This window comes from Cervus canadensis, chromosome 29, assembly GCF_019320065.1.
Source record: "Cervus canadensis isolate Bull #8, Minnesota chromosome 29, ASM1932006v1, whole genome shotgun sequence".
NCBI classification, from domain to species: Eukaryota; Metazoa; Chordata; class Mammalia; order Artiodactyla; family Cervidae; genus Cervus; species Cervus canadensis.
Genome location: NC_057414.1, coordinates 33,930,837 through 33,954,095, shown reverse-complemented (window position 1 = coordinate 33,954,095; position 23,259 = coordinate 33,930,837). Strand labels below are relative to the sequence as shown.

The following is a 23,259-nucleotide window of genomic DNA, read 5'->3' as shown; positions in this document are numbered from 1 at the left end:
AATTGAGAAACTCTGTGATGGAGTATTTGGTCTTCCCCTTTTCAGCAAGAATGGGGAGTTTGTGTTGAAATCTGTGTAATTTTGTCATGTGTCCATTGTTACTTCCCCTACCAATTCCTGTTCACCATTTAGAACCAAGTTCAGTTTTTAGAACTGGTAAGAAAAAGAAACCTCTTTCTTCCAGATATCAATGAAATGTAAAAATCTCAACTTCCCATTCCAAATGAGTGAAAATTGTAGAAGCTTTTCCCCCCAACTTATAATGAATTAATTTATTTATTAAAATATAGTTGATTTACAGTGTTGTATTAGGTTTTGGTATATAGCAAAGTGATTCAGCTATGCATATGTATATATTTATATATGTTTTCATAATCTTTTCCATTATAGATTATTAAAGACTATTGACTACAGCTTGCTGTGCTATACAGTCGGGCTTTGTTGTTTATCCATTCTGCATATTGCTAGGTCGCGTCTGCTATCCCAAGCTCCCAGTCCATCTCTCCCCAACCCCACCATAACCACATGTCTGTTATCTACGTCTGTGAGTCTGTTTCTCTTTTATAGATATGTTCATTTGTGTCATAATTTAGGGCTTCCCAGGTGGCTCAGACGGTAAAGAGTCTGCCTACAATGTGGGAGACCCGGGTTCAATCCCTGGGTCGGGAAGATCTCCCGGAGAAGGAAATGGCAACCCACTCCAGTATTCTTGCCTGGAAAATCCCATGGACGGAGAAGCCTGGTAGGCTACAGTCCATGGGGTCCCGAAGAGTCAGACACGACTGAGCGACTTGACTTTCACTTTAGATTGCACATGTAAGTGATATCATAGCATATTTGTCTCTCTGTCTGACTTCACTTCACTTTCAGGTCCATCTGTGTTGCTGCAAATAGCATCATTTTGCTCTCTTTTATGACGGAGTCATGTTCAGTTACACATATATGTAACCTGTCTTTTTCATCTGCCAGTCTGAACGTCTGGTCTTATAGCTTGCACGCTTGCTGCAGCACCTCAGTCATGCAGTGATGGTCAGGTGTGTAGAGCAGAGCATTTGCTGTGACAATGTCCTGTCGTGTCTTCTGAATTGTGAGGTTAATCAGCTTTCTTGGGTGTCATGACATTAAATCAGCTGAACGGATTGACCGTGACTCCTCAGGCCGATGCTGGCACACGGCAGCCCGGCCTGTCCTGAGCTTGGCCAGGCCACATTGTCTTCCCTCGGCTGCACCAGAGTCACGAGCCAGAGGGCTGGCCAGATGGAAGCTTCTCTAAGATGGAAGCTGTCCTAGATGAGTGGTTCCCAAACTACCCTCTCCCCAAACAGTGTTCTCGAGCTGGGCCAATGTGTTTTCTCCATTTAAGTAAAAACAATGGATAGAATTTTCTTAATTTTGAGGTTCTTATCCCTTGAAATTTCTTTAACTGTTTATTGTTATTACTGCCAATCAACTTAGCATTGGGAGGTGACAAATGAACAAGGAGCAAAAAAAGTTAGTGGAAGATGCGGGAATGCCTAGTCTTGCTTAATTGGATAGTTTAAAGAACTGTGAAATGAGATTGGATGTGATATTTATATGACTCAGATAATGGAGCCATTTATGCTGAAATCTTAGAGCAGTGATCTTAGTTTGTGGATGGAGAAGCAGGGTGGCGTGGGAGCCTCCACGTGGGCTCAGAAGCAGGTGCCCGGGCTTATATCACAGCTCTGCCACATACAGACTCCTCCCAGCTCTGTGACCCTGGGCAAGTCACCTAACCCCTCTCTTTCTGTCCCTCACCTATAAAGTAGAGACAATCATGTACCAACTTCATGGTTATTGTGAAAACTAAATGAATCAACCCATGCAGAATACTTAGAACATGCCTGGCATATAGTGCTATACAATGTTATGGAATGTCATTTTGTGACATTAGAGGTAAATATTTCATAGCGAGAACTCTGTGGTCCTGTATTGTGAACATATCTGAGAACCATGGGCTTGGGGTTTCTCTCCTAGTTCTGAAATCCTATTATTCTGTGTCACAGAATTAGATTCCCCATTATCGTTCTTTCCCTTTTTTATAACTTAGTGCTGTAATGAAAGTGGTTTTTTTCCTCCCCTCTGTACCTAGCATGAATCACTCTTTTCCTTTTCTAAGTGGGATCTAATCTTAAATATGACTTCAAAGGGTTTCCTTTCTGTTTCTTGACACAAAGGTGGTTTTGTATTGTGTACATTAGTTACAGTTATCTACGGCTACACACCTATTATTCTTCAGGTTTTTATCCACTAGATGAGGACACTGAAGCTCAGAGAGAGTAAACAAACTGTCAAAAGCTACAAGTGGCAGATCCATGACTTTAAGTCAGGCTGTCTGACTCCGAAGCCTGCTCTAATGTCAGTACAGCAAACTGAAGTTGTTGTTCCAGTGGCTGCGATCCTGTTCCAGTGTAACTAACCTAAAGCAAGTTCAGGCCTCACTGCTTTAAATGGAGACAAATTTCCACATAGGTATTCCTGAAGGATGCTCTTTTTATGCTATCCCTGCTCATTCAAAGAAAGCTGAAAGGTTCAACAAACAGGGAGTTCTCTGGTAGTTCAGTGGTCAAGAATCCACCTGCCAATGCAGGGGATATGGGTTTGATCCCTGGTCGTTGGTCAGGGCAACTAGAGCCCGTTATCCACAGCTACTGAAGCCTGCATGCCCTGGAGCCCGTGCTCCAAAACAAGAGAAGCCACTGCAATGAGAAGCCCTCACACCCTCGCTCTCTGAACTAGAGAAAAGCCGCGCGCAGCAATGAAGATCCAAAATTGAAAAGAAAAAAAATTTTTAAGCAGACAAAAAGAAGCAATTGTTTGTGCACCAGGCCAGGCAGCCTCTGGGCCCAGCCATCCTCTGTCTGCCCCAGGGGAACTCCCCTGTGCTGCATACTCTGCCCCGCCCTGGGGAGAGGCAGCTGGCGGGCCCCCTTGGAGTCTGCTCCCCGAGCCTTCTCGTGCTTGCTTGACGTTTCCCAGCCGCTGGCTGCCCAGTGTCTGCACTCTGGTGCTGGTGGCACCAGATGCTCAGGGAGAAGACAGCGCCCCCCACCCTGGGGGCTGGTCCCCTTCTGTTCTGTCTCCAGACCCCACCCACCTCTCCCTCCGCAGACTGGGAAGCCACCTCCTCCATTGCTTTCCACAGTTTTTATATCCATTTTGCAAGCGTGTCAGCCTCCCTCTAGCTTCTCTCCCTGACTCATGTCTGTTAGAATTCAGGGAAGGGGTTAGCAGTTTCTGCTGGTTACTTTGTAATGGGCCAGAAAAGTCGGTTTGCCTGCCTGCCGTCTAGAATGCAGCACACTTCTCCATGTAAAGAGTGATGTATCTGGAGGGTGCCATGCCGCTCCAGCACAGAACCCTCTGCTGCAGCCTCAGTGTTTCTGAGGCTCAGTAATGTGCCCATCTGCCTCTGAAGGTGGGTCTGGGCCTCTTCTTCCACCTCTTCGTGCAGGTCATGAAACAGGAGCTTCTTGATTCCATGTCCTAAGTGGTTCTGGAGAACTGGCTGCTTTCAGCCCAGGAGGGCCAGTGATGGTGGGAACCAGGCTGGTGGGTGGTATGGGGGGAGCAGCATCTGGGAAACATGGGAACTACGAGGAGGGGAGACGAGGTGGAGGCTGGACCCCTGGGCCACTCCATCGTCTGGCTCAGGGCTGCCTTACCAGTGAACCAGCTGGAAAGGCAGGTGTCTCTTGCCTTCTTCTTCCTCCTTACTGTTCCTCGGTGTCTGTCTTAACCATGTAGGCATCCCCCTGTGAGTTGGGAAGCCAGCCACCCTTCCCTCCCACTAGACTGTGAGCTCCAAGGGAGCAGAGTTCTTGCTCACCTTTAATGCTCAGTGTTCATAAAGCATAAAAAAAAATTGCTACTATTTTTTGAATATTCATCAATATGCTCTGTGATCCCAAATGCTGTCATGTTGTATTGAATCTAAGATATTGCTGGTAAGAAACACAATTATTTTATGTATCATTTACGAAAGGAGCAAGCCTTGCCAACTAAACTCTGATACAAGAGCTGTCTGCTACTTAGAATTTTTATTGTATACTTGTTGAAAGAACTCTTTTAGATTCATTTGGACATGGATCGGTATCATTCATGCACATACGTGGAAGGGAAAATATAAGTAAAATGTTTAAGATACTCCTAAATATTGTCAGTTTCAGAATCTGACTCTTGAGAATCACTTTTGGCTCAGAGCCATTACTGTCTCTGTGTCACCAAGAGTGTTGGAGACACAGCGTTTCTGCTGTCACCTGGAATCTCCTGCAAGCAGCTCCTACCCATTCTGGGAGCTGTGATCCTGTTGTTTTTTCACTCAGCCTGTGGCAGGCGTGTGTTTCCACATGTCTCAGTAATAACATCGCACAATGCAGCATCATTCATGCTGCCCTGTCTCATACTCACGTACCATAGATTTGGTGGGCAAGGTCATTTTTCCAGTGATGGATGTGTGCTTCCCTAATCAAATTTATGCCCAGCTGCTGTTCATATGCCTCTTGGTTTAATGCCAAATTATAGTGTCATCTTTTTGAAGACATTTAAAGTGGCAGCTCCACTCAGGGTGTCTAGTGTTGACAATACACTGACTCAGTGAAGCGAGGACAGAACTAATGAAGGGCGGTGAGCAAGGTCACACTCGAGTGGGCAGTGTGTCCGCATCCTTACCACCATCTGGATGATAGTTACTATAGAGCCCAGTGTGGTGGAGTAGACCCTTGTTCAGAAGCGTGAGCAGGTGAAAAAAAGTACATTAAAGACGATGAAACGTGGACTGTTTGTTTACTCTTACAACAACCATGCCGGGCAGATAATTTGGATTTTCCAATGAGGAGACTGAGACTCAGTCTGTGGCTTACTAATGTCATACCCTAGTAAACACGTGGTAGATTTGGGGGTATAGAATCAGATTTGTCTGATTCTAAGCCTCATACTTTCAATTATATTGTTACACTCTTTATTCATCTGTGTGTATGTTTAGTCATGTCTGACTCTTTGTCACCCCATGGACTGTAGCCACCAGGTTCCTTTGCCCATGGGGTTTCCCAGGCAAAAATACTGGAGTGGATTGCTCTTTCCTCCTCCAGGAGATCTTCCCAACCCAGGGATTGAACCCACACCTCTTACCTCTCCTGCATTGGCAGCTGGATTCTTTACCACCAGTACCTATAATGTATATTAATACATATGACCTAGAATAGTGCCTGGCACATACTAATTTAATAAAGTTATTAATAAATTTAATAAATATCTGTTGAATAACCAACCCAGGGATCGAACGCAGGTCTCCTGCATTGCAGGTGGATTCTTTACCAGCTGAGCCACAAGGGAAGCCCAAGAATACTGGAGTGGGTAGCCTATCCCTTCTCCAATGAATCTTCCTGACCCAGGAATCGAACGGGGGTCTCCTGCACTGCAGGTGGATTCTTTACCAATGGGCTTTCAGGGAAGCCCATAAAATCATTAGAGAGGATAGGAATGCTGCTTTTCCTGGAAATGAAGTCTCTGACATTTTGGACAGTGGGTGAAAGAAAGAAAGAACGATGTGTGGCCGTTCTCTAGACAAGCTACAGTTTGTGGCTCCCAGGTTCTTTGAGGTTGAGAAGAGGAGCAGAGAACTCTGTCCCCAGCTCGCAGAGTCTGTCAGCACCCTCCTGTTGGACAGCGCTAAGGTACTTCCTGGAATCCTTCCTGTCCCTGGCCCATTGCCTATAAATCAAGATCAACAGAGCTCTATAAACTGTGCCATGAAATAAAGGAAATCAAATATGACAAGTCTTGCTATGACGGATGTCCACGTACAGGGCAGTTGTTATTGGACAAATTGCTAAGTTAAAAAAATATAAAATGTTTTGAAAATTCTGAAGCTCTTACAGTTCATCAGGAAAATGTGAAAATTGGCATATTGGAGTACCACCATGTGCTAGATCTATGCCTGGGAGTTTGACACATGTCATGTAACCCTCACAGTAACACCAGGAGGTCATTATCATCTCCATTTTACATAGGATGATATCGAGGCTCTGGGAGCATATGTAATTTGGCCAAGGGATGTAACTGCTGAGCAGCTGAGCTAGTGGGGAAGCCCGGGTGCTCAACTCAGAGTCTGTGGATTTTCTACTGTTCTCTGCTGCTTCCCATCTAAGCTTAAGGCCAGAAACCCTTTTATACTCTGGTTTTACAGTTGACAGCGCTGATGCTAGAGGATTTCAAGTGACTTAACTTAGGAGCGGACTCATACCTAGAATTCAGTTTTCTTGAACAGTTTATTAAACAACAGATAATTGAAGAATATCACACTGTTTTGAGTAATTCAGTAGTTACAGAAGCTCCGTAGGTCTTGTTAGTATATCTTAAAGAACAAGAACTGGGTATTCTGTATCGGTGCTTTAGATTCCAAACACTTTTTGAATGAAGGCGTCGTCACCATCTTGGGCTTCTTTATGTGCTAACAGTATTTTAAAATGATTGAGTGAGTGAAAGTTGCTCAGTCGTATCTAATTCTTTGCGACCCCATGAACTATACAGTCCATGGAATTCTCCAGGCTAGAATACTGGGGTGGATAGCCTTTCCCTTCTCCAGGGGATCATCCCAATCCAGGGATCGAACCCAGGTTTCCCACATTGCAGGTGGAATCTTTACCAGCTGAGCCACAAGGGAAAATGATTGGGAAGTGCCATTTTGGGCAATATCTCACATCTGTAATACTAAACTTTACTAGCAGGCTTTCCTTTGTGTCAGTGAACTGTTCTGTTATTTTACCCCCATCTACTAAGTAGTTATTTCCTTTTTTCTCCCCCTTTTTCCTTGCGTTATGTGGTTTCTGGTATTTTATGTCATGTTATGTCTACTTCTTTATCTTGGTAAGATTAGAAGAAAGATATTTTAGTCTGGAGTAAATATCCCATCCCTTCTCATCTCTGTTTTCTTGTTCCTGTTCATCCTTCAACTTTCATCTTCTCCAAGAAGTTATCTGTGGATACCCCCTTAGGAATCAGTTGTCTTCTTTTTTTCCCCAGTAGCCAATCCATACACATGATCAAGGGCCTGCCACACTCTAGATCTAGAGTGACTTACATTCCTTGACATGAAGGAACTTAGAGTTGAGATGGGGAGGCACACAGACAGAAAGATGCGATATGATTGAATGAATGCCTTATTTTAAAGCTACTTGGTGAGTGCTTATCATGGGGCAGGCATTATGTGAAGTGAGCATCTTACGTGCATTATCTCACGTTCTTTCAATAACCTTATGATCCCGACTTTAAGGAGAAGGAGAGTGATTTAGAGCACATCCACGTTCTGCCTAACATCACTGAAGTCACAGAACTGCTGCCAAAATCTGGGTCCAGAGCCCAAGCTTGTAGCTGCTCTGCCTCCTATGCAGGTCAGAGCATTTCCCTCTGTGTCCCCAGACCCTCATGTGCCAGGCACAGGGAGCGGACAGCCCCAGTGCTGGAGTTAGAAAGTAAGTTACTTAACAGTCACACAGCCACTTTAACTGACTGCATATCACCCTTCAGTTAGGAATTCAAGATACAAGAATTCAACATATAACAAGTATGTCCGAACTTACTCATCACAAACATTGAAAATAACCATTTATCAACATAAAATTAAATACATTATGATATGTTCATACAATGAAATGATAAAGCTATAGTAAAGAAGGAACAAATGCTACAGGGGTCTGGAACAATGTAAAAGGGATGGTATTATATGGAATAAATACAGTTTAAAAGAGCTGCTGCTTTGTATAGAATCATATATAATCAATACTGTGATGCCGTTTGTGGTTTGGAGAAGCAGGGAGTATTTATATTTTTGTTTATATATAATATAAATTGTTTGTATAAAATATCTTTGGAAGAATAGATAAGAAATCGATACTATGAATTGGTTCTGAAGACTGGTAAGAGATTCCAGGTAGCAAGATTGTCCACCGTACACCTTTTTGTGCCTTTTGAATTTTGAGTCAACTGAATTTGCCACCTATTGAAAGTATATAACTAAAAATAAAAGAAATAACAGGCAGCTTGCTAGAAATGAAAACAAATAAGAAAGGCACTCTGGGCTGGTGTATTTTCTGAGTATGGGAGTTAAACCTGCCTCCATCCTCGCTGCATCCCAATGTGTACTTGGGTGTTTGTGCAATTGATCAACTAAGTTTAAAAACTAAAATCTCTGATTCCTGTATGGGAAAAGCATAGCATTTTTTGTTGTTGTTGTATTAATTCCTGTTGAAAATAGGTGTCCTGAGTCTAACCATGAAGAGACATCAGATGAACTCAAATTAAGGGACCTTCTGAAAAATAAATGGCCTGTGAGTCTCTAAAATGTCAAGGTCATGGAGAACTAGGAAAGACTGGGGACTGTTCCCAGTCGGGGGGAACTGACAGGACATGTTGGCAGGGACACGCCGTGTGCGAGGCCAGAGTGGACCCTTGGCCAGAAAAAGCGGGCTTTCCTTCTCTGCAAAGGACGGTAATCAGACAATTGGCAAAAGTTGAATGTGGTATGTAAGTTAGGTAATAGCACTGTTAATATCCTGATTTTGATTGGAGTACTGTGATTCTGTGAGAAAATATCCTTCTTTTAGGAAATAGGCACTTAAGAATTTAGTAGTAAAGGGGTTTTGTGGCTGCAACTTATTCTCAAATAGTTTAAGTTAAAAAAAAGAGAGAGGATGAAAAAGAGAGAGAGAGGATGAAAGAGAAGGAGAGAGAATAATAAAGCAAACATGGTAAAATGTTAACATTTGGGGGAACAGTGAAGAAATACAGAAATTCTTTGTACTATTTTTGTTGCTTTTCCATCTGAAATTATTTCAAAATAAAAAAAAAAATTAAAAAACTTTTCCAATGTGGAACATTTTCTGATTTTATAATATGGGGCCTCTTGTATAGTTTTTATCTCCTTTTGTACAATTTTGTGATTATCTTCCTATAGCTCTTTATATTATCGGTGACATTCCTCTGAGTTTCTTAATATTTTTGTTCCTTTTAAAAAATATATCACAACTTTGTTGAAGTTTAATTCACATACTGTACATCTCACTCTATCTTTTTATGTATGCTTAAATAGTACTACTATATAAGGAAGATGTGCTTAACAAAAAGACAGCATGGTAGGTGTAATTTACACATGATAAATTTCACCTCTTTTAACTGATAGGTTGATGGCTTTTGACATGTGAATTCCCTATGTATCCGCCACCCCAGTCTAGATACAAGATAGAGAACATTATAGCCCCTTTGCTTACAGTCACCTGCTGTTGACGGGGGCATTGTTTGCAGGATCCTCGGGAAGGCGCAGGGCGAGTGTGTGTGGTGGGGCAGCTTCTGCTGGGGTGAGGATGCTAGTGATGCAGCTGAACTGGAGCACGCCCCTCCCTGGCTCCCGAGAGGCTCCCAGGTGGTTCAGACGTGGCCATTCTGTATCCGAGACACCCCAACGCTGTGTGTCCCAGTTTCTTTTCTTCCATGGGCCTTATTCCAGTTCAGAGGCTGGAGCATGCATAGCTTCAGAATGTTTCTCAGGTTATTTCACAGTGGAGAAAGTTCTGGCAGGGTTCTGGGCAGTGGTCCTTCTCACCTTTAGTTGAGTGGTGTTCTGAGCAGCTTGGCCTCGCCTGTCTGTGATGCCACTTACTGGGCTAGCGCCAGGAGGTGTATCAGGCCCGGCTGCCCTGTTAAACAGCGGATCTCATGTGACCTTTAAACCATCAGTGTTTTATCATCATCAAAAGGGAAGATTGATTCCATCGGTTTTGGAAAATAGTCATATTTCAAGATATAGGTTTTGTGCCCATTGATGTTTAGAGAGGCTTTGATTTGCCAGCTCATCACTCCTGTATTGACTCCATAAGAAACAAAGTTGGTATCTATATTCACCAAACTGTGGCCCAGAAAATTTGGCTGCCTCCACCTGCCATTTTCCCCTATTTTGTGACTTTTATTATGCTGCTTTTCGTATTGAGTTGGTGGTATAGGAAGTCAGTGTCTCGACAGGTGTGCGAACAGGGACGAGCTGGCTGAGCAGAAGTAAGATTTGGTGTCAGCCCAGCACTTGACTGCCTTTAATATGTGGGGGCCTCGTCATCCTCCTCCTGGGGAGAACTAAGGACCGCCCTCAGTGTTTGTGATAAAGCCTCCATCCACCCGACGTGTGCCCGGAGCAGAGCGTGCACGCAGTACACTGTGTCATTATTACATATAATTTCTCCATTTTCACCTTTTTTGCCCAGGTGTGTTATCTCTTACAAAGCTTTAATTTTTTTTTTCCTCTTTGTGGCTGAGACTGTAACTTATTAAAATGCATTCATGTATTTAAGTCTTGGGTCCTGTTCTCTTTTTCTCAGGCATGCTGCAGAGAGGCCTTCCTGTCCCTGACGAGCACGCGCATGGGAGACAGATGACTGTCCTTCACCTCCCACAACTCTAGTGGCCCGGGCCGCTGTCCAGCCGGGAGGGGATGGATTCCAAAGATGAAAGCTCACACGTGTGGCCCCCGGCTGCAGAGCATGAGGAGAACGCCACACAGGTGAAAAGTGCTCTCCCAGCTGGGCACTGACTGCGGTGTTTTAGTTGGTAGAGTTTGCTGACAGCTAGAGAAATAGCAGCTCCTGTACAGTGTTGCGGGGCAAGGTGGGAGCTGATGGGCAGACATGGTACATAAGGAATAGGCAGCATTTCAGCGCTTCGAATGCTCCATCTGCACAGGTTGCTGTGATTTCAAGAAGCTACATACCACCCATGGGCTTCTCTGCCTTCCCCCCAGTTTACTGTCATAATCCTCTTCACTGCTTCATTTTATTTCATGGTGAAAGCTTCAAACTGCAGGGTTTCTTTTATGTTATCCAGGAAAAGGTTTTGATTTTTTGTGTGTAGTGAAGTACAAGGTATGTCTATAAAGTGAGTGGCTTTTCCTTTTCTTTTCAAATTCAGAATGTAAAGTTCTCATTGAAAGTTGTCCCAGTGAATTAACAGCTCTGGAGGTTAGTCACTTATTCAGATATCACTGCCTTTCAAATTGCTCTACTAACCAGCTACACATTCTTTTGACTGTCCTTAGCAAAAGTGAACCTCTGCATTTTTGGTATGGATTTGAATTTTGGTAAGAGTCAGCAATCATAGGGAGCCACATTTTATATGTGACCAAAGTATGAAACTTCATTTTAAAGCATTATGATATATATGTAATTTCATTTTCATCAAGTTACATAGCCATAGTTGTTCAGTTGCCAAGTTATCAGAAAATTTACACTGAAGCCTTTAACTACAGATATTATGTTTGATTTAAGTAGTATAACTAATGTTATAGTACATAAAATCAATCATCAGATATGATTTAAAAGTCTGTGTCTGAATACTGAGAAAAAGGTACCAGAGAAGCTTCCAGCAGAATAACTAAGAATGCTGTTTTGATTCTCATGGAAGCTACCTGGAAGGCTACTTTCATGTAGCTATATATTTTGGGGTACTTTGTTTATAAACAAAAATGTAGTCCATTAATAAATAGGGTCCACATTTGCAGGTAGCCAGACAATAGACAGCAGACCTCAGCACCCTTTGTTGCACCCCATCCCTTGCAATATTTCTTCTCCCATCCAAGAATCCTGGTTTAGCCTAGTACTTAGTGATGAAGACCAAGTTGAAGAGTTTGGATAACTCTCAAGGGGAAAAAATTTTTTTAAGCACCGAAACTCGTTAAAGATTTTGATGTTAATGAACAAATCTAAACTCACAAAATTACCTTGCAGCACTTAAAATTGCAGAAATATTTCAAAAGACCAATTCTTGTGCAAACTGTATGTTCATGGGCAGAGCAGATTTATGTAGAAGCTGGGGTAATCACTTAGCACTAAAGTGGAAGTTTTATTTACATGGTGCTTGACTGCATCTTGTCTTTAGTTTTCTTTCTGTGGGTTGAATTAGCTTACGTCATCTCTGGGATCTGTTCTCCACTGGAAAAACTGAAATAAAAAATTATGTGTAAAGCCAAGACAGTATAAGAGTAAAGATTCTGACCTAAGAGGGCCTGACTTCAATATCTGCACATAAATTATTTCTCTCCCAAATGTGTACTTTGACCATCTGCTTTGTACCTTCAATATCAGAAACTAGGCTGTGTGCCAGCCTGCAGGAACTCAAACCTCCAAAGCTGACTGCTCAGAAAGCGCTTTACAGAATCAGTTTCTGCTTTCATTCTTCATAGACAGAAAATTATTTCCCCTGGTGACAACTGAAATAGTTATCCAAAACCCCTGAAAAGTACATTCACAGAATTTTTTGTGTCCTTATCTACTTGGCAAAGAAAAGTTCTGTTACATTCACCAAGTCAGCAGACATTCACCCCTTGCCTACAGGACAGCCATGGAGGACAAAAGAATTTGTATGAAAGCAAGTGACCTTGTTTTAATGTGTTTGCCAAAAGGTACTCTTCATTAGAAAGTAGAATTTTTATGATGTGTTGAAAGCAACTGACTTTTGGGTCTTGACATATTTTTCCACATTATAGAATAATCTGTGTTTTATAGTTTGGTAGTGTTGTCCATCAGGAATCTTCTGTCACATTTCTTCTCAGCATGCCCCAAAAGAGAGACCTGCGGTTGATATTTGAGGCAAAGGGGTGTTTAAATTGGTTGCCTAGTATTAAGTAAAAATCAGTGAGAAGGTCCTTGGATCCCTCTGCCAAGTCACTAACTCAGCACAGATGAAGACCCATTCATTCACCACGTTCTCCTTTCATGGGGATCTTTTAGAAATGCAAGTGTGTGGTATTCTTGGTCAGTTCCCCGTCTTTGCGCTACAGCGTGGGTTCCACAAGGGTGATCGCTTCGTACTTGCTGTTTTTTTTGCCCCAGGTGCATTTTGTTCCAGACGCTGGAACTGTGGCCCAGATCGTCTACACCGATGACCAGGTCCGTCCGCCGCAGCAGGTGGTGTACACGGCAGATGGTGCCTCCTACGCCTCCGTGGATGGTCCTCAGCACACACTGGTCTACATCCATCCCGTGGAAGCTGCGCAGGCACGTTGGGACCGTGGTTGATGGCTCATTTGTTAATCTGTTAATTCATCCCTTAGGTTTACGCTCTGCCAGTGACTGTGCTGCTGGTAGGTGATGCAGAAAATATGCAGATGACATGTGTGCTCTCAAGGAGCTTATAACCATCTTGGCAGAGGAAGATGTGGTTTATTTATTTAAATTAAATGTAAGGAGTTAGAGCACTAACCTGGAATGAGGTATTTTCCCCACTGACTGTTGATATTGATTGATTATTGTTATAAACAAGATTGTCAGCCTGTTACTTTTCCTAAGTATCAAGAACCAGGCCAAACATGGCATTTATTTTTTGTGTAACTTAATCAAGATGAATCTCAGTGGGAACATGCACATTATTGCAGTTAAACGTGTAAGTGAGAGATCCTACTAGCTTGTTAACTGCTATTTACTAATAACTTATTGATTTTTAGGACTGTATAGAAGTGAGGGTAAAAGCTGTACAATTATAACTGCTTCTCATTTTTTTGGCTAGTGACTCTGAGTGTTGGTTTCCAAATGCATAACAGGAATATCCCCCAATATATAAATGTTGCTTTGTATCTTGAGCACTTTATAATGTACATAGCACTTTTAAATAGATTAGAAATCGGTTCCATTGTTTTTTGTTTAAAAATTTTTTTTTGACGTGGGCCATTTCAAAAGTCTTCATTGAATTTGTTACAATGTTGCTTCTGTTTTTATGCTTTTGGTTTTTTGGCTGAGAGGCATGTGGGATCTTAGCTCTCCCATCAGGGTTGAACCTACATCCCTGCATTGGATGGTGAAGTCTTAACCATTGACCCTCCAGGGAAGTCCCCAGTTCCATAGTTTTTGTAGTGGGATCCTGGTAATAAAAATTTGCCCTCATGCAATATTTGACCAAGAGACTCAAAGCACTCCCAAGAAGAAATGAGACCCACCTAATAAATGCGTTTCAAATCTATTTAAAGGTGAAATTGCCTGATAGTTACTTATGGAATAGCCCTTCTCAGTTTTAGGCCCTCAGCTATACTGAAATAAGAACACGTAGATTATGTAAAGAATGTCCTGTGCCCAACTTTTAGATCATTACTATGTTACGAAATGTCTGAGTTATGATAGTTTTTAAACGTCAAATGTAAGAAATCTGAAGCTTGCTGAAATTCTCTTTTACAGTTCTTTGGAATCAGCACTTAACCGTGGTTCCTATGACCGTAAATTTGCTAAAGCCTTAGGCAAATTAGAGTCATTTAAAAGTTTTAGAGGAAGGAATACGTTTTTGGATTGGAGATTTCTTGTGGTGTCCCAACTAAAATAATTTTGAAAGTTTTCCTTCTTTAGTTATCATGACCATCAGCCAATTAATGTTTATAATGAGAACTTTGAAAATTATCATCTTACTGGCTTTATTCAAAAAAAAGTCTATGGAACATTAAATGCAGTTTATTTATTTATTTTCTACATCTGCTGAGTGTGCATTTATATTGGAAAGAGTTGTAATCCTTGGGTATACAGTATTCTTCTATTTGTCGGTGTATCTCCAACCATTTTCATTTAATTGCAAGTCTACCCCTGTGACAGAGTGTTACGTGAGAATGCATGCCCCCTTGTTCATGGAATGCCTTTTTAATTAACTGTGACATTCAATCTCAGGAGAGGCTTTGCTTTAGAGTAAAATCACAAAGTGTGCAGTGTGTTAGCCAATGGAGAGAGTTAGCTTTTACAATCTCTTTGAGGACATATGAATGAAAGGCTTTGGCAAAATATAGAATTACTGTCTTTATCTTCTTTATTAATGAAAGATTATTACTAGCTATTTGAGAGTTAACTCTCTCAGGAATTGGTGCTTAGTAGTAGGATAATTTTTCTTGCATAGACAAGCTGTCTAAAGATCTATTGATAAGTCATTATTGTTGTTGTTGTTTGTTTAGACGCTGTTTACAGACCCAGGCCAAGTAGCTTATGTCCAGCAGGATGCTGCAGCTCAGCAGGTAATGAGTCGCTTTTTTGCCTTCTTGTTGTTTGTGGATAATATTATGAGGTTACCCTTTCCTGGAATGCCCTCAACCCTCTGCACTGCACATTCTCTGAATGTCTGTGTCTCATGTGTTTAGAATATTCTCGATGTCTGTTAATGAAGACAAAGCAGAACGCAACACTAACACACTCCAACCAGTATGTATTGAAATACTTTGGTAATACAAAAATGATTTGTCAGGGAAATTTAAGCATTAAATTAAAATAAGGATATTAACTGGGTATTGGTTCAAGTTCCAAAGAATAATCCTGAATTTCAAAAGTGTCTGCGAAAATTTGGAAACATTTTAGTACTTGTTCTTTTTTTTTTGATTATTGAATTATAGTTGATTTGTAATATTGTGTTAGTTTAAGGTATATAGCAAAGTGATTCAGTTATATCTATATTTATATATATATTCTTTTTTAATGTTCTTTTCTTTATGGTTTATTACAGGATTCTGAATATAGTTCCGTGTGCTATATAGTAGGACCTTGCTGTCTGTCCATTTTTTATTTATACCTACCCCTCTTTTCCCTTTGGTAACTACAAGTCTGTTTTCTAAGTCTGTGAGTCTGTTTCTCTTTTGTAAATAAATTCATCTGTATCACATTTTAGATTCCACATATAAGTGATATCATATGATATTTGTCTTTCTCTGACTTAGTATGATAATCTGTTTTAAAACCTTGGGGTAAAATTCCTGCTTAAATTGCCTATACCCTTAGTGGCAACTTTCTTCCTTCTAGTATCTGAGAATTGAGATTCTTCTTGGTTTTCTTTTAAAACATTTCTTTTCTTTTACCTCTATTTCTAATATATCCTATTTGATTTTGAGGGACTTCTTCCTTATTTTTCTTCTGGTTGTCAAGGTGATAAAGAAGGTGCAAAAGCTAGATAATTGTTAGCCCTACCCTAAGAAGAATGTGACTCCAAATAGTTTTATTTTCATGATGGCTAGTATGACTGTTATTCAGCTGTACCACTGAGTGTCATGAGTGATTACTAAGTAAGCTTACTCATCAGTAGGCACTTTTTGCTTTTCAGATTTCTTAGCAGGTGATTTGTATACTTCCATTTTATTTTATTATTATGTTTTTAAATCGATGGGACGTTGTTATCCTGTTTTATTTTTGAGTATGCTATGCAGCGTGTGAAATCTTAGTTCTTCTATGAGGGATTGAACCCGTGCCACCTGCAGTAGAAGTTGAGTTTCAGTCACTGGACTGCCAGGGAAGTTCTTGGATAATTAGATTTTAAAATTTGAAAAGTGAACAGTAGTTGTGTTGATATTATTTATGGAATCTAGAGAAAATTAGGGGTCTTTGTCATATCACTTATGGTTGAATTTATTCCTGATTGCTGCTGCTGCTGCTGCTAAGTCGCTTCAGTCATGTCCGACTCTGTGCGACCCCAGAGATGGCAGCCCACCAGGCTCCCCTGTCCATGGGATTCTCCAGGCAAGAACACTGGAGTGGGTTGCCATTGCCTTCTCCTGATTGCTAGTGACCTACAGTTTTGTGAGGTCTGTCGACTTGAATGAGAGTTTGTCTTAGTCCATTGGGGCTGCTGTAACAACACATCATACATAGCATGTGTGCCTTTGCTCAGCTGCTCAGTCATGTCCAACTCTTTTCAATCCCGTGAACTGTGGCCCATCAGGTTCGTCTGTCCATAGGATTTCCCAGTCAAGAATACTGGAGTGAGTTGCCATTTCCTTCAGGGATCTCCTCTGTCTCTTGCATTGGCAGGCAGATTCTTTACTGCTGAGCTACCTGGGAAGCTCCTACCATATACTGGGTGGGTTATAAACAACAGAAATTTATTTCTCACAGTTCTGGAGTTTGTGAGGTCCAAGACCAAGGTGCCAATAGATTTGTTGTCTAGTGAGAACCCTCTGCTTATTCACAGATGGCTGACTTCTCGCTGTGTCCTCCATGGCAGACAGGGCGAGGCTGCCCTCTGGGGTCTTGTAGAAGGGCACTCATCCCATTCATAGGGGCTCCACCCTCATGACCTAATCACCTTTCAGAGACCCCACCTCCTAACTTCGTCACATTGGGGATTAGATTTGGACATACGTATAAGGGGAGACACAAATATTGTGTAGCAATTCTAAATTTTATTTTAGAATTTTGTACTAATTAAGTTTATTCTTGATAAAGACAAATCATGTCCATTTCTCTGAATATTTATTGATTCTACCAAACAAGCAATGGCTAGATTTAATTCATTTTTACATCTGAACATGAAGAAAGCAAAATGAAATGCCTTGGTATTTCTAGATGATTAATTCATTTACTCATTTTTAGAGTAATGATTTTTTTTTTCATAAAAAAGTTGAAGCAATGCAAAAAAGAAAGTATGTAAAAACCCAAACAAATTCTGCCCAGAAACATCTTCATTAACTTACAGTTGGTAACTATTATTCTAGACTTCTTTCAGACATAAAACAAAGATAAACAGATAGAGGGAAATTGTGCCCTAAATGCTATTATCAATCTAAATACTTTAAACTTAATGTACTCATGTTTTCCTAACCTGCCTTGAGCTCTGGTCCCCTTAGTCTTCACCTCCTGCTGTGATGACCTGACTCTGCACACTGACCCCTCCCCCGCTTCCCTCCCCCACTGTTTGGGATTAGTTGTGTTATTATTATAACTAATACATTTTTGTTCTATTAAGTAACCATAGCTATTTAGAATCCTGCTCTGTTATCTCCTGGCATTTACTTTTGTAGAAATCTTGAGTCTAATTTTGATTATTTTCCTCATTCCTTCTCTATCTTAATGCCTGTTTGAGTCTTTCTTTATCCTTGAAGTTTTTCTTTGAAGTCTAGTGACTTCACCAGCACATGAATCAGAATTCCCTAGGACAGGGTGTGTCCTTTTGATGTATAGGTTAAGACTCTATTTTGGGAACATTTTCATCTATTAGATTTTTGAAGATCTTTTTAGTTTCATTTGATGTGTTCATCTTCCCAGGAATATCAGTGTGAGTATATTGGTTTTATTTTCTGTACCTAACATTTTCTCTGATCATTTTTATATCTATTCTTTTCCATTTTATTTGTGTAATTTCTTTTGTGTCCCTCATATTTCCTTACCGTGTTTTTTAAGCTTTCTGATTAAATTATAACATATGCATAGAAAAGTGCAAAAAATTATAAGCAATAATGCAAGCAATGATATGAAGTAACCAACACCCAGATTAAATAACAGAACATTGCCATCTCCTACAGGCTTCCTAGGTGGCTCAGGGGTAAAGAACCTGCCTGCCAATGCAGGAGACGTGAGAAATGAAGGTTCAATACCTGGGTCTGGAAGATCTCCTGGAGTAGGAAGTGGCAACTCACTCCAGTATTCTTGCCTGGAAAATTCTGTGGACAGAGGAGCCTGGTGGGCTATAGTCTATGGGGTCGAAAAGAGTCGGATACACACACACACACACACAAAACTCATCTCCTAAAAGCCATCCTTATGCTTCCTGCTAATCACTGCTCCTTCCCTTCTCCTCAAAGGTCACACACCTTAGATTGGTTTTCCATGGTTTTGAACTTTATATAAGTGGAATACCTTAGTCTGGTTTCCTTTCTGTTTTGTTCTCTTGTTTAACATCGTGCTTGGGAGAGTCATGAGTTCATGTTGTTTGGTGTGGCTGTGGTTATTTCTCCTTCTGTTTTTATAGCTGTATCATGTTCAGTTTTATGAAGGTGCCACAATTTATCCAGGAGTGTGACAAGTTCTACTAAGTTCTTCAAGAGTTTCTTGTCAAAAAAAAAAAAAAGAGTTTCTTGTCCCTTTGCTTTTCATGCTTCCCTGATGGCTCAGCTGGTAAAGAATCTGCCCACAATGCGGGAGGACTGGGATTGATCCCTGGGTTGGGAAGATGCTCTGGAGAAGGGAAAGGCTACCCGCTCCTGTATTCTGACCTGGAGAATTCCATGAACTGTATAGTCCATGGGGTCGCAAAGAGTTGGACACGACTGAGCGACTTTCACTTTCACAACTTTCACTTGCTTTTCCATACACATTGTAGAATCAGCCTGGAAGTTTCCACCAAAGTCCTGTGGGAAACTTACTGGCATTTCATTGTACCTATAGGTCAGTTTGTGAAAAATTGACATCTTATATAATATTAAGTCTTCTAATCTGTGAACATGTTCTATCCCTGAGTTTTATTTATCTATTTATTTTTAGCATTTTTATAGAAATATAGTTGATTGACAGTATTGTGTGTCAGGTGTATAGCACAGATTCAGTTGCACATACGTGTATACATATGTGTATTCTTTTTTTTTTAACATTCTCTTCCATTATCTCTTATTATAAGCTATTGAATATAGGTCCCTGTGCTACACAGTAGGTCCTTTTTGGCTGTCTATTTTATATATAGCAGTATCCCTGAGCTTTGAATGAAAGTTCAAAAATTTTCTTATGGGCAGAGGTCTTTCAATAGACTTACTGTTAGATATTTGGTGTCTTTTGATGGTATTGTGAATTATGGTATAAGTTTTAAAATTTTCATTTTATAAGTTATAGTTCGATTTTCTTGGTAAGTAATTATGTTGTCTATGAATACTGACATTTTTACTTCTTTGCAGTCTTTATACCTTTTTTCCTTTGGTTTTATTGAGATATAATTAACATACAGCACTGTATTATAAGTTAGAGGTGTACAGCATAATGATTTGATTTACATGCATCATGAAATGATTGCCACAGTAAGTTTAGTGAACATCCATCATCTCCAAAATTAAAAAAATAGAAAAAAAAACTTTTTTTGGTGATGAGAACTCTTAGGATTTATTCTCTTAACAGCTTTTGTGTATAACACAGCAGTGTTAATTTTATTTATCATACTATTCATCACACTCCTAGGACTTGTTTTGTAAGTGGAAGTTTGTATGTTTTGACCACCTTCATCCATCCCCTCTCCCCGCCCCCACCTCTGGTAACCACAAGTATGATCTATTTTTCTATGAGTCTATTTTTTTTATTTCTTAAATTAGAATATAATTGCTTGACAAAGTTATATTAGTTTCTGCTATACAACAACATGAATCAGCTCTGTGTATAAATATATCCCTTTCCTCTTGAGCCTCCCTCCATCCTCCCCTCCCACCTCCCTAGGTCATCACGGAGCTCCACGCTGAGCTGTCTGTGCTCTAGAGAGGGTTCCCACTACTGTCTGGTTCACACACGGCGATATGTGTATGTCAGTGCTGCTCTCTCAATTCTTCCCCCGTCTCCTCACCCGCTGTGTCCACAGGTCCATTCTCTACATCTGCATCTCTATTCCTGCCCTGCAGATAGGCTCATCAGTAGCACTTTTCTAGATTCCACATATATGTGTTAATATATGGTAGCTGTTTTTCTGTTTCTGACTTTCTTCACTCTGTAGGGAGGCTCTAGCTTCATCCACATCACTACAGCCGATTCAGTCTCATTCCTTTTTGTGGTTGAGTAATATTCCATTGTATACACGTACCACAGCTGCTTTACCCATTCATCTGTCGTTGGATGTCTAGGTTGCTTCCATGTCCTGGCTATCGTAAATAGTCCTGTAATAAAAAAATATATATGTCTTTTTGAGTTGTGGTTTTCTCACAGTATATGCCCAGGGCTGGGATTGCTGGGTCATATAGCAGCGCTGTGTTTAGTTTGTTTGTTTTTGAAGTATAATTGACTTACAACACTGGGTTAGTTCCTGTTACACAACATAGTGATTTTTTTTTTCTATACATTTCACATATTCCATGATGTCTAGTTATGACATGTCACCATACAAAGATACTGTGTACTGACTGTATTCCCCACACTGCATGTTTCATACCCATGACTCATTTATTTTGCAGCTAGGAGCCTGTACCTCTTAATTTGCCACACCTATTTCTTTCCATCCCCCACCCTCTGCTACTCTAGTAACCATCTGTTTGTTCTCTGTCTGTAACTGTTTCTATTTTGCCATGTTTGCTCATTTACGTCTTTCAGTTTTATTTCTTCTTTTGTTCCCCTTTGCTCTGCTGGCTAGGATCCCCAATCCATTAGTGAATGGAGTTGGTGCTGGTAGATGCGGCGGTTACTCGTTTCCCTTCCTGATTGCAGAGGGAAAACTTTCACTACTTCACTATGAAGAATGAAGTTCAGTGCAGGGATTTTTTTTTCCTTCGGCTATACCACATGGCACATGGGATCTTAGTTCTCCAACCAGGGATTGAACCCTCACCCCCTTCAGTGGAAGCATGGGGTCTTAACTGCTGGACCACCAGGGAAGTCGTCCTGTGCAGGCAGGATTTTTATGAAAAGAACACATCAATGAAGAAAGCTTCCTTTATGGTTTTTAATGAATGTTTATTATTGATTGATGTTGATTGTTATTCATGGATGTTGATTTTTTTTTTATGGATGTTGATTTTTACCAAATGCTTTTTTTTTTAATCTGTTGAGATTTTTCTCTTCATTGTTAATAGGGTAAATTATATTAATTGATATTTAAAAGTTAAGTCACAGACTTGCCTAGTGGATCAGTCAGTAAATAATCCACCTAAGTATCTGCCTGCAGTGTAGGAGACCTCAGTTTGATCCCTGGGTAAGAAAGATTCCCTGGAGAAGGAAATGGCAACCCACTCCAGTATTCTTGCCTGGAGAATTCCATGGATAGAGAAGCCTGGCTGGCTACAGTCCACTGGGGTCTCAAGACTCAGACACAACTTAGCGACTAAACCACCACCGAAAGTTAAGCCAGCCTTTCATTCTGTTATAAACTCCTTTTCTTGTATGTCTGGATTTGGTTTGCTGATGTTTTGTTTGGGGTTTTATGTTTTTATTCACTAGTTCATTGTATTTTTAACTACTTTATTTGATTTTTTTTCCTTTTAAAGTAGCTTTCAACTTGATGATATTTTTTTCTTTTAATAACATCCTGAAAAGCTGTATCATCATTTTTGTTGGCGCTACAGTGTTCTATTATGGGGACTTACTATCATTCATATTCTTCAACTATTGTTTGTATTAGTTTAATCACTCAATTGTGTCTTTCTCTTGGTGACCCTATGGACTGCAGCACGCCAGGCTTCTCTGGCCTTCACCAACTCCCGGAGCTTGCTCAAGCTCATGTCCATTGAGTTGGTGATGCCATCCAACCATCTCATCCTCTGTCATCCCCTTCTCCTCCTTCCTTCAATATTTTCCAGCATCCGAGTATTTTCCAATGAGTCAGTTCTTTGCATCAGGTAGCCAAAGTATTGGAGTTTCAGCTTCAGCATCAGTCCTTCCAGTGCACATTCAGAACTGATTTCCTTTAGGATTGACTGATTTGATCTCCTTGCAGTCCAAGGGACTCTCAAGAGTCTTCTCCAAGACTGCAGTTTAAAAGCATCAATTCTTAGGCGCTCAGCTTTCTTTACAGTCCAACTCTCACATCCATACATGACTACTGGAAAAGCCGTAGCTTTGGCTAGATGGACCTTTGTCGACAAAGTAATGTCTCTGCTTTTTAATGTGCTGTCTAGGTTGGTCATAGCTTTTCTTCCAAGGAACAAGCATCTTTTAATTTCATGGCTGCAGTTACCATCTGCAGTGATTTTGGAGCCCAAGAAAATAAAGTCTGTCACTATTTCCATTGTTTCCCCATCTATTTGCCATGAAGTGATGGGACCAGATGCCATGATGTTCGTTTTTTGAATGTTGAGTTTTAAACCAGCTTTTTCACTCGCCTCTTTCACCTTCATCAAGAGGCTCTTTAGTTTCTCTTCAGTTTCTGCCATAAGGGTGGTGGCATCTGCATATCTGAGGTTATTGATATTTCTCCCGACAATCTTGATTCCAGCTTGTGCTTCATCCAGCCCGGCATTTCACATGATGTACTCTGCACATAAGTTAAAAAGCAGAGTGACAATATACAGCCTTGACATACTCCTTTCCAAATTTGGAGCCAGTTTGTTGTTCCATGTCCAGTTCTAACTTTTGCTTCTTGACCTGCATACAGATTTCTCAGGAGGCATGTCAGGTGGTCTGATATTCCCATCTCTTGAAGAATTTTCTAGTTTATTGTGATCTACACAGTCAAAGACTTTGGCATAATTAGTAAAGCAGAAGTAGATGTTTTTCTGGAACTCTTATTTTTTTCTGTGATCTAACGAGTGTTGGCAATTGAATCTGTGGTTCCTCTGCCTCTTCTAAACTCAGCTGT

At 40.7% G+C, this 23,259-nt stretch overlaps 1 protein-coding gene across 2 annotated transcripts in view; it reads left to right on the top strand.

The window, feature by feature from the left end:
* PRDM10 (PR/SET domain 10) overlaps window positions 1-23,259 on the top strand; it is a 92,333-nt gene that overhangs the window by 20,694 nt on the left and 48,380 nt on the right. For both annotated transcript variants that reach the window (XR_006266401.1, XM_043451824.1), the window contains exons 2-4: window positions 10,386-10,567; window positions 12,891-13,055; window positions 14,981-15,040. Coding sequence is in view for 1 of the 2 variants with exons in the window: in XM_043451824.1 (XP_043307759.1) it covers window positions 10,499-10,567; window positions 12,891-13,055; window positions 14,981-15,040 (294 nt within the window). In the remaining variant the exon portion in view is untranslated. The remainder of the gene's footprint in view (window positions 1-10,385; window positions 10,568-12,890; window positions 13,056-14,980; window positions 15,041-23,259) is intronic.